General features: G+C 37.0%; 1 protein-coding gene across 2 annotated transcripts in view; it reads right to left on the reverse strand.

Moving 5' to 3' along the window:
• LOC134736053 (lanC-like protein 3) overlaps positions 1-12,391 on the reverse strand; it is a 276,852-nt gene that overhangs the window by 182,307 nt on the left and 82,154 nt on the right. Inside the window, exons 3-4 of one of the 2 annotated variants that reach the window (XM_063635235.1) lie at positions 3,245-3,367; positions 347-398 (exon numbers count right to left, since the gene is read on the reverse strand). Coding sequence is in view for 1 of the 2 variants with exons in the window: in XM_063635233.1 (XP_063491303.1) it covers positions 3,323-3,367 (45 nt within the window). In the remaining variant the exon portion in view is untranslated. The remainder of the gene's footprint in view (positions 1-346; positions 399-3,244; positions 3,368-12,391) is intronic. The other variant, XM_063635233.1, reaches the window with a different exon arrangement.

The raw sequence follows: 12,391 nt of genomic DNA on the forward strand, positions 1-12,391 counted from the left end.
TTTAATAAGCCAACTTAAATTATACATTTTAACTCTCTTAACTATAAACGTGACAATTTCAAAGTGATGTATGAAACCAAAACACTATAAATACTTGCAGAAGGTATGCTTTATCTCCTAACTACATTCCACTCCTTTTGCTAGAAAGCAGGATGGTGGTTGTCTTAGCACTGCCAAAGGAATTCAGAGTGTAGACAGTGCGTGATTTCAATAATATCATAAAATAGGCTGGATAATTTGTTTGGATAATAATACATTTGAATCTTTATTTTTTACTCAGTACCAAAGATGAGACTCATTTTTTTAAGGTCAATGAAATATGCAATTAAAAGTTATTCTCACATACCTTCCTTCCATGGGTGTCAGTGCAAATTCTCTGGGTTCACTTCTCCATAGATCTGTATAGAATCATACAAAATCATTCATGCAAACTGACCTGAAATAGCTTTGAAGTATTGAAAATTCCATTTTACAAGTTCTTCTGATCAGTAACAAAGTGGTACTTCTTCATCTTGATAAAAGCCCCAAAGTATTTTCATTCATGGAAGTGCCTGATTTTGTGGGTTTTGAGAGTAGGAAGGAGTAATGGGGAGAGCAGGTCATTAAAAAAAAAAAAAAAAAAAAAAAAAAAACAGAGTGCAATCAGCACCAGGAAGGTGGCAGTATGCTGCTTTAAAACTGGTAGAAACAGAATGGGAAAATGCCTTTGAGTTAACAGGAAATTTGGCAATTTTAGTTATGAACAGAATCAAGCTTCACATTTTAGAGTGATATAATTGAAAACATGTTATATTCATATTATTGGGAAACAATGTCCTTCTGTGCTATTTGTAGGCTTCAGTGTATGATAATCTTTGCTTCTCTTCTAATAAACTCTTTTTGTTTTAAGGTAAAAAAAAAAAGAATTAAACAAATTGACCCTCTTCTGAATATTTCACTCTGTCTTTGACTAACACTTATTCATTACAATAGCCATTATGCATAAATCAACAGGTCTGGAGAGAGTGGGACACAAAAATAATTACATTTTGGTTTATTTCACTTAACATAATGTCCTTCAGTTTCATCCATGCTATCACAAATAATAGTATCTCCTTTTTTTAAGGCTGAATAGTATTCCATGTGTTAATACACCACTTTTTAAAATCCATTCATCCAATTAGGGGTACTTATGTTGGTGCCATATCTTGGCTATTATGAATAGTGCTGCAATAAATATGGGAATGCAGCACAAAAAATGATAACTATGTGATGTAATACATTTGTCAATTAGCTAGATTTAACTATTTAAATATATATATGTATACATATATATATATATATACAATTTAAAGCATCATGGTGTGGATGATAAATTTATACAATTTTATCCATCAATTTAAAAAATCAAATTTTGTTAGCCGTGTGTGGTGGCAGGTGCCTGTAGTCCCAGCTACTCGGGAGGCTGAGGCAGGAGAATCGCTTGAACCCAGGAGGCAGAGGTTGCAGTGAGCCAAGATTGTGCCATTGCACTCCAGCCTGGGCAACAAGAGTGAAACTCTGTCTCAAAAAAAAAAAAAAAAGGTATTTAAGGGATTAGAATTTAGGGTAACAGGATCCAACCCAAAATAAACAACATATAGAAACAGTGGCTAGTAGAGAAATTGTAAATCTGAAACAGACCGATAATAATATCACTTGACCATGATGAGTGATCCTTTGAATGTACTGTTGAATATGGTTTTATATTATTTTTGTTGATGATTTTTGCATCTATGTTCATCAAAGATACTTGCATCCAGTTTTCTTGTAGTGTACTTGTCTGCTTTGGTGTCCGGGTAATACTGGCCTTGTAAAATTAATTTGGAGGTATTCTCTCTTCTCCAATATTTTGGAGGAGTTTGAGAAAGATGGGCATTGGTTCATTTTTAAATGTTTGGTAGAATTCAGACTTGAATCCACTGGGTCTGTTCAGATTTACAATTTCTTTGTTATTCAGTCTTGATAAATATTGTGATCTACACTGTCCTTGGGGACATATGTATTTCAGGGTTGGATGTATTAGTAGGATAGAAGCTCACACATCAATTTTGTGTAAAATATGTCATAACCCTAATAGCTACAGAGAGAGGAAAATAGACTCTACAGTGCACTGCTTTACCTCTTAGTGTGAATTATCCAGAAACTAACATGTGTCATGGAAGCTCAGATGTTACTACTTTATTAGGTACTGAAAACCTAGGGAGCAAGAGTCAGGGAAGGGGACATGGTGAAGTAAAGAAGGAAAGGAAAACAATATGAATTAATACAGCACTGCATTTCTGATTGGCCAACTGCTTGATGTCAAGTGCAACAAAAAGAGAGCAAGTAAGAGAACAGTTAACTTTCTTCTTCAACAAAGATTTCAGAGCCACATATGGATTTACAGGTGCAATCCACTACTTAAAAATCAGCTAATGTGAATTGAAAAAAAAACAGTTCCAAAATATAGAAAAAAGATGGGAAACTACTTAACTGATTTTATGGGTTTACAGGTGCAATCTACTAAACCTTAAAAATCAGCTAATGTCAGTTGTATAAAAACGGTTCCAAAGTACAGAAAAAAGGTGGGAAACTACTTAACTTACTTTATGAGATTTATAATGACTGTGGCAGTGAAGACAGAAAATCACAAGAAAATAAAATTTTACTTTAATCATACCTATGAACATAGAAGCAAAGGTCCTAAATAGATGATCAGCAACCACAATCAACAGTTTATTATAAAACTACAGTATTAAGGGCTAATTTCAAGATTTCAAGAATAGCACCATATTAGAAAAATTATCAACATAATTATTCACTAAAATAACAAATTAAATGAGAGAAATATTTCATCAATAATAGGTGTCATTATACCATTGAATAAAATATAGCAACCATTCATGATAAATATTTTTGGCAAACTTAACATTCATAAATATAGATACCAGACACCTATAACAGACACATGTACAATATAAGATGCAAAGTTCTAGAATAACTCACATTAAAGTTAGGATTAAAAATATTACCATTGATTATGACAACATTGTGCTGAAGGTTCTAGCCATTAAAATAAGACAAGACAGGCCAGGCTTGGTGGCTCACACCTGCAATCCCAGCACTTCGGGAGGCTGAGGCGGGCAGATCACCTGAGGTCGGGAGTTTGTCACCAGCCTGACCAACATGGAGAAACCCCACCTCTACTAAAAAATAAAAATTAGCTGGGCGTGGTGGCACATACCTGTAATTCCCCCTACTCGGGAGCCTGAGTCAGGGGGATCGCTTGAACCTGGGAGGCAGAGGTTGCAGTGAGCCGAGATCACGCCATTGCACCCCAGCCTGGGCAATAAGAGCGAAACTCTGTCTAAATAAATAAATAAACAAAATAAGAGAAGATAAAACACAAGGGGGGGGTGGGTATAGAAATTAGAGAGGATGAAAAAAGCATTTATTATTTCCAGATAACATAATTATTTATGAAAACAAGTCGAGATAACCAATTGAAAATTAGAAATGAAGAGAAAATTCACAGTGGAACATACATTTATACTGACAGCTCTCCATAGGGCTATGCTATTTTACTGTAACTGTGCTTAGTACACCAGATGTTAGAATGGAGACAGAAACATGTTGAATTGATTTATAGGATTGGTTTGTCAGTTCTGTGTGGTTAAAAAGCAATAGTTTAAGGATATTAAGGGAACTTGTTTGAAAATAGATAATCATAAAAGCTAGGTAGAGAAAGAATATGAGCAAGCTAACAGCTTGGAAGAAAGAGAAAACAGTATCTGAGATTTCTATGGGGTTTCTAATCATAATGGGATTGTAGTCGAGGTTACAACTTTGTGCTGAAATGATGAATAATTCAAATTTAATATGTATAACAGTTCTGGGCAATGAAAAATCTTGAGACAGATATGGTTATGGGTGAAAAAATTTAAATGGAGCTGAAAGTAAATTTGTGATGAACAAGAAATTATAAATGGTAGGGTACCTGGCATGTCAACCACATAGGCACAGAACTCAGTCAAGATTATAGTCAGGAGTTCTGAAACATGAGAAAATGGGATGGCAAGGCGATGAGAATCTTCAGTTAAAATAAAAATGAGTTGAGCATTATTTAGCCAGATGTCATGATCCTCAAGTAAAGACTTTTATTTCTTTATTTTAATTTTATTTTACTTTATTTATGTTCCAGGATACATGTGCAGAATGTGCAGGTGTGTTACATAGGTATACATGTGCCATGGTGGTTTGCTGCACCTATCAACCAATCATCTAGGTTTTAAGCCCGGCATGCATTTGTCCTAATGCTCTCCCTCCTCTTGCCCCCTACCCCTCGACAGGCCCTGGTGTGTGTTGTTCCCCTCCCTGTGTCCATATGTTCTCACTGTTCAACTCCCACTTATGAGTGAGAACATGCAGCATTTCGTTTTCTGTTGCTGTGTTAGTTTGCTGAGGATGATGTCCCTGCAAAGGACATGATTTCATTCTTTGTTATGGCTGCATAGTATTCCATGGTGTATATGTACCACATTTTCTTTATCCAGCCTATCATTTATGGGCATTTGGGTTGGTTCCATGTCTTTGCTATTGTCATTCTGACTGGTGTGAGATGGTATCTCATTGTGGTTTTGATTTGCATTTCTCTAACAATCAGTGATGATGAGCTTTTTTCATGTGTTTTTTGGCCACATAAATGTCTTCTTTTCAGAAGTGTCCATTAATATCCTTTGCCCACTTTTTGATGGGCTTTTTTCTTGTAAATTTAAGTTCCTTGTTCTTTGTAGATTCTGGATATTAGACCTTTGTCAGATAGGTAGGTTGGAAAAATCTTCTCCCATTGTATAGGTTGCCTGTTCACTCTGATGATAGTTTCTTTTGCTGTACAGAAGCTCTTTAGTTTAATTAGATCCCATTTGTCAATTTTGGCTTTTGTTGCAATTGCTTTTGGTATTTTTGTCATAAAGTCTTTGCCCATGTCTATGTGCTGAATGGTATTGCCTAGGTTTTCTTCTAGGGTTTTTATGGTTTTAGGTCTTATGTTTAAGTCTCTAATCCATCTTGAGTTAATTTTTGTATAAGGTATAAGGAAGGGGTCCAGTTTCAGTTTTCTGCATATGGCTAGCCAGTTTTCCCAGCACCATTTATTAAATAGGGAATCCTTCCCTATTTCTTGTTTTTTTCAGGTTTGTGGAGATCAGATTGTTGTAGATGTGTGGTGTTATTTCCAAGGTCTCTGTTCTGTTCCATTGGTCTATATGTCTGTTTTGGTACCAGTACCATGCTGTTTTGGTTACTGTAGCCTTGTAGTATAGATTGAAGTCAGGCAGCATGATGCTTCCAGCTTAATTCTTTTTGCTTGTCTATTGTTGGTGTATAGGAATGCTTGTGATTTTTGCACATTGATTTTGTATCCTGAGACTTTGCTGAAATTGCTTATTGGCTTAAGGAAATTTTGGGCTGAGATGATGGGGTTTTCTAAATATACAATCTTGTCATTTGCAAACAGACAATTTGACATCCTCTCTTCCTATTTGAATACACTTTATTTCTTTCTCTTGCCTGATTGCCCTGGCAAGAACTTCCAATACTATGTTGAATAGGAGTGGTGAGAGAGAGCATCCTTGTATTGTACTGGTTTTCAAAGGGAATGCTTCCAGCTTTTGCCCATTCAGTATGATATTGGCTATGGGTTTGTCATAAATAGCTCTTATTATTTTGAAATGCGTTCCATCAATACCTAGTTTATTGAGAGGAATTAGCTAACTTGCTTTTGATTTTACAGGCTCATTGGTGGACGAGACTTGCCTTGTCTCAGATGAGACTTTGGACTGTGGACATTTGAGTTAGTGCTGAAATGAGTTAAGACTTTGGGGGACTGTTCGGAAGGCATGATTGGTTTTGAAATGTAAAGACATGAGATTTGGGAGGGGCCAGGGGCAGAATGATATGGTTTGGCTGTGCCTCCACCCAGAATGATGTGGTTTGGCTGTGTCCCCACCCAAATCTCATCTTGAATTTCCACATGTTGTAGGAGGGACCCGGTGGGAAGTAATTGACTCATAGGAGCAGATCTTTCCTGTGCTGTTCTCATGCTAGTGAATAAGTCTCACAAAACCTGATTGTTATATAAGAAGGAATTTCCCTGCACAAGCTCTCTCTTTGCCTGCTGCCATCCACCTAAAATGTGTCTTGTTCCTCCTTGCCTTCCACCATGATTATGATGCCTCCCCAGCCAAGTGGAACTGTAAGTCCATTAAACCTCTTTCTTTTGTAAATTGCCCAGCCTCAGGTATGTCTTTATCAGCAGTGTGAAAATGGATTAATACAGTAAATGGGTACCAGTAGAGTGGAGTGCTGCTGAAAAGATACCTGAAAATGTGAAAGTGATTTTGGAACTGAGTAACAGGCAGAGGTTGGAACAGTTTAAACAGCTCTGGGAAAAAAAAAAAAAAAAAAAAAAAAAAAAAAAAAAAAAAAAAACAGAAAAATGTGGGAAAGTTTGGAACTTCCTAGAGACTTGTTGATTGGCTTTGACCAAAATGCTGATAATGATGTGGACAATGAAATCCCAGCTGAGGTGATCTCAGATGGAGATGAGGAACTTGTTGGGAACTGGAGCAAAGGCGACTCTTGTTATGTTTTATCAAAGAGACTAGTGGCATTGTGACCCACCCTAGAGATTTGTGGAACTTTGAAATTCAGAGAGATGATTTACAGTATCTGGTGGAGAAAATTTCTAAGCAGCAAGGCATTCAAGAGGTGACTTGGGTGCTGTTAAAGGCATTCAGTTTTAAAAGGGAAACAGAGCATAAAAGTTCAGAAATTCTGCAGCCTGACAATGCAATAGAAAAGAAAATCCCATTTTCTGAGGAGAAATTCAAGCCAGCTGCAGAAATTTGCATAAGTAATGAAGAGCCTAATGTTAATCACCAAGACAATGGGGAAAGTGTCACCAGGGCACGTCAGAGACCTTTGCAGCAGCCCCTTCCATCACAGGCCCAGAGGTTTAGGAGGAAAAAATGGGTTCGTGGACCGGGCCCAGGGTCCCTCTGCTGTGTGCAGTCTAGGGACTTGGTGCCCTCTGTCCCAGCTGCTCCAGCTGTGACTACAAGGGGTCAACATACAGCTCAGGCTATTGCTTCAGAGGGTGGAAGCCCCAGGCCTTGGCAGCTTCCATGTGGTATTGAGTCTGTGGGTGCACAGAAGTCAAGAATTGAGATTTGGGAACCTCCGCCTGGATTTCAGAAGATGTATGGAAATGCCTGGATGCCCAGGCAAAAGTTTGCTGCAGGGACAGGGCCCTCATAGAGAACCTCTGCTAGGGCAGAGTAGAAGGGAAATTTGGGGTACAAGCCCCCACATTGAGTCCCTACTGGGGTACTGCCTAGTGGAGCTGTGAGAAGAGGGCAACCACCCTCCAGACCCCAAAATGACAGATGCACAAACAGCTTGCACTGTGCACCTGGAAAAGCCACACTCAATGCCAGCCCAAGAAGGCAGTTGGGAGGGAGGCTATACCCTGCAAAGCCACAGGAGTCAAGCTGCCCAAGACCATGGGAATCCACTTCTTGCATCAGTGTGACCTGGATGTGAGACATGGAGTCAAAGGAGATCATTTTGGAGCTTTAATATTTGACTGCCCCAGTGGATTCTGGACTTGCATGGGGCCTGTACCCACTTTGTTCAGGCTCATAGGCAGAAGGGACTTGCCTTGTCTCAGATGAGACTTTGGACTGTGGACTTTTGAGTTAAAGCTGAAATGAGTTAAGATTTTGGAGGACTGTTGGGATACCATGATTGGTTTTGAAATGTAAGGACATGAGATTTGGGAGCGGCCAGGGATAGAATGATATGGTTTGGCTCTGTCTGTCCCCACCCAAATCTCATCTTAAAATCCCACATGTTGTGGGAGGGACCCAGTGGGAGGTAACTGCATCATGGGGGCAGGTCTTTCCCATGCTGTTCTCATGATAATGAATAAGTCTCACGAGACCTGATGATTTTATAAAAAGGAATTTCCCTGCACATGCTCTCTCTTTGTCTGCCGCCATCCACCTAAGATGTGACTTGCTCCTCCTTGCCTTGCTCCTCCCTGCCTTCTGCCATGATTGTTAGGCGGCTCCAGCCATGTGGAACTGTAAGTCCATTAAACCTTTCTTTTGTAAATTGCCCAGTCTCGGGTATGTCTTTATCAGCAGCATGAAAATGGACTAATACAGTGACCATGTAATTTGTCTTCCCAAATGGGACACATTTGAAAGTAAAAGATAGTACTATGAACAATTATACAGGGGCAATAGGCATAAACCATGACTGTCCCACAAAAACACTACATATGTCTTTGTTTAGCAGCTTCTGATAAAGATTACTGGTTACAGAGGAAATCAGTGACATTCAGATAGAAGGAGAAATGCTGCTAGTCTCACAATACTTGCATGTAAATTAGGGAAAAAATGAGTTCTTTTCTCCTGGTAGATGTATACAGCTCAATACCAGGGTATATGAATTTGGTTACTTTGTGCAGTAAGTGGTCTTCACAATCATATGCAATAGCCTTATACGTGGATTTGTTTTAATGAAATCAAGGCAGAAAAAGTGTTTTTGAAGAAGTTTGGATTTGAGGAAAGAGGGCTTGAATTTGAATCACTGACAAATAATAACGGATACAAGAAGTGTGGCTGAAATAGCTGACTGTAAATTTCCAAATGGAGTTTGGCATGAAGTTCAAGTACGATAGAATTGTATTCATTATCTTTAGGCACCAATACTTCTAGAACTATACATTTTCAGGCTTTCTGCTGGTTTTTTCTTCCTCCCTTATCTCAGTTACTCAACTTTTCTTAGTATACCATGAAGGGATTTCACCTTGGTATAATCTAGACTGTCTTTCTGATAGAAGGCAAACATCTATAAAGTATTATTTGGAACAAGAATATTAAATGTGCAAATTATAAACTATATTTTACTAAGCCACTATTGCCCTGTTGGTTTCTTTGGTAAGTCATTCCATATTTTAAAATTATAGCAAGGGCATAGTCTCTTAGTCTAAGACATTTGAACACAAAATATTCTTAAGCTGTGAGTACTGTTTTTTTTCCCCTATTTCAAAAAAATACAGATAACTATCAAAAACTTCTACTGACCAACCAGGGCCCTAGACATCTTAATAAACATTGAGATGTGAATTTGATTTTTAGACTTTCCATTTAAACTTAAATCCACTAGATAATTGTCAACTATATTTTCAGCTTTCTGTTGTGTAGATGCAGTGTAAATATTAATTTCCACAAGAGAAATACAAATAAACTAAGAAAGTGAAATTTAAACAACACTCCTTGTTTTTATTTTTAAGATAGTCTTCCCAAAATGTCCCTTGAAAATCTCTAAGAAAGAGCAGAGTTAATTTCCTTAGTGGAACAAAATGTCCTGACTAATCAAAATAATATTTTCAGATCTCTTATTCAAAGGGCTATATGGTTTGGTTAAAGAATAAGGAGTAAGGAAGTTATGTTTGATGCAAAACAAGCCTGGCACCAGTAGGGATGCTACTTCAGGAATAATATATTGTCCTTATTACTCTGCTGATATATAGTTATGACAATAAATAGACATTATCTTAAGGTGATAACAGCATTCTACCAGATCCAGAATAGATAAATTGCATCGTGTAGTTTCTTGATTTAATATACACATGAATTTTTAAAAGATCAAAGCAAAACTTATTTTTATATGGAAATGACAAGGAATGAAGAGACAAAGATAACTGTGTGCGCTTTGTTCAACCCTGCTGTCATGTATTGCATCGCATTGAAAACATTTTTATTAGATTTTAAACCTGTTGATTGATAAGCTATTTTTAGTATTCTTTCTCTTGGAAATGTACCAGGTATGCACACACATAATGCAATTTGTTTCTCACATACAAAACACTTTAAATTGAGTAAAAACAAACAGCCTTCTAATTTCATGACATGTGGAAAAGAAATTATACTATGAATTTGCAGTAAAAATGAAATGATAGAAGTGAATTCCCTCATCTATTCTTCTTCAACTTGAGGGGATCTTAACTAAGAAAGTGGTATAGAAGGTAGTATGAGCCAATAATAAAGCCAACTATTAAAAAACATTAGATTTTTAAATGTCCTAGTAATGTATTGATCTGCATATTATCCCAGCACTTTTAATAACTTGTAAATTTTGAAAGTTTGCCTTTGTAGCAAGTTAATGACAATGAGCTCTATCTTTTTCAATTTAGGAAAATTGGTCTATTTAAAGTGACCTGTACTTACAGCTTTGTATTATTTTTTTTCTTTTTTGAGACGGAGTCTTGTTCTGTTGCCCAGGCTGGAGTACAGTGGTGCGATCTTGGCTTATTGCAATCTCCACCTCCCGGGTTAAAGTGATTCTCCTTCCTCAGCCTCCCAAGTAGCTGGGACTACAGGTACACACCACCACGGTGGGCTAATTTTTGTGTTTTTAGTAGAGACGGGGTTTCACTATGTTGGCCACGTTGGTTTCAAACTCTTGACCTCTGGTGATCCACCTGTCTTGGCCTCCGAAAGTGCTGGGATTACAGGCGTGAGTCACCGCGTCTGGCCCTAACTTTGTAATTTGAAAGCTATTGAGCCAGTACAAGAAATAAAATCCTGCCTCTATGATAATAGATTTAGAAGCTTCCAATGCAACATTGCTGGTAATAAGATTTTGGAAGCAATTTTAGCCCACAAAGTCAAGCAATGATCTGTAGGATTGATTTTACTTCACTGAGGGTATATTAATGTGCCATTACTTTGGATTTCAGAAATAATAAATGTGTTTCACTATATACACGAAAACAGTGAAGTCAAGGTTGATTTTGAATTACTAGATTATTTAATACACATACACCTATTTTTAAAAATATTATTTAGAATTAGATATTTGAGAACTATTATAATGTGTCAGGTTAATTTTCTGTGGTTTCTAACAGGTAAACTTCTGTTGATCAAATGCATTATTGCAATCTATTATGATACAAAAATGCTCTGTGTTAGGACATATGGATAAGTTCCAGTTTCTAGGCTGACCTTAATTTGGTCTTCTGGTAATAAGGACAGAGATTAATCATGCGTTTTCCCGCTAGACATGAAAAATAAGAATTTATTTCTATATTTGGGAATATTAATTTCAAAAGATGAAAAAACACATCGTCAATAGTTAATGCCATCTAGTGCTGAACACATAGCTATGGCAAAGAATGGGTGAAATGCTGTAACAACACAGAAAATATACAGAGTACAGAGCCACCTAGTGGTTATTTAAGCATTTCAAAATAGTCATATCTACTTGGATAAATGAATTATTAAGTATTAGGTGTTCCACAATTCTAAAACATTTTCAATTTTTAGATGGCATCAAATTTAATTTCATTCCATGAATCTTGACTGTCTGTAATAAAGGTCAGCAAACGATGGCCTGTGGGCAAAATGTAGCTTACCACCTGTTTCTGCATAGTGCACAAGCTAACAATGGTTTTTACATTTGTATATAGTTGAAAAACCCCAAAGAAAAATAATACTTTGTGACACATGAAAATTCTATAAAATTGTAATTTTATTGCTTATAAGTAAAATTTAATTGGAACACAACCTTGCTCATTTGTTTACATGTCTCTCGTTGCTTTGGACTACAATGAAAGAGAAAAGTAGTTGGAACTACATGTGGCCTGTAAAGCCTAAAATTTACTATCGGGCCCTTTACAAAAAACAAATTTGTTGGCTTCTACTCTAAAATATGTTGCAATTTGAAAAACACGCCAAGAAAGAAAGAGTGCATGCATATATTATATTTATTATGTGTAATATAAAATGTGATATACGAAATGGCATCACTGGTTCAAAACACAAAAATAAAGTTCAGGAAGCTATTTCAAGAAGGATTGCCTGCATTACCTGCAAAAAGAAAACAGAAACAAACAAAAAACCAGGAACTTGCCTTGAACCTTTGAACTGGGCCAAACTGCAATGACCACAACATCCTGGAAAACAGCCGGATTTCACCAACACTGCAAATTCCTGAACAGCAACAACCAATGAACTACGGATTTGTGTACTAAGCCAGCTGCCTCCACCAATGATCATTCTTTCAAAGCAACTTGTGTAATCACCTTTAGCTCCCTTCAAAAACCCTTACTTCCCTCCCTTTCTTCTGAACGCAATTTGGCTTCTAGCCAAATATGTGTCTTCCAAATAGCAACTCCTACGACATCAATAAATGCCTAGTCTTACTGCACTGGAGTGTGGTCTTTTGCCTCTTGGTTGACAGTAATATGTGTGTTTGTACATCTGTGTAAATCTGGTTTCTTTACTATATCTATTATTCATATCATTTATTTTGTTCCAAT

The sequence above is a fragment of the Symphalangus syndactylus genome, chromosome X (assembly GCF_028878055.3).
Source record: "Symphalangus syndactylus isolate Jambi chromosome X, NHGRI_mSymSyn1-v2.1_pri, whole genome shotgun sequence".
Taxonomy (NCBI): Eukaryota; Metazoa; Chordata; class Mammalia; order Primates; family Hylobatidae; genus Symphalangus; species Symphalangus syndactylus.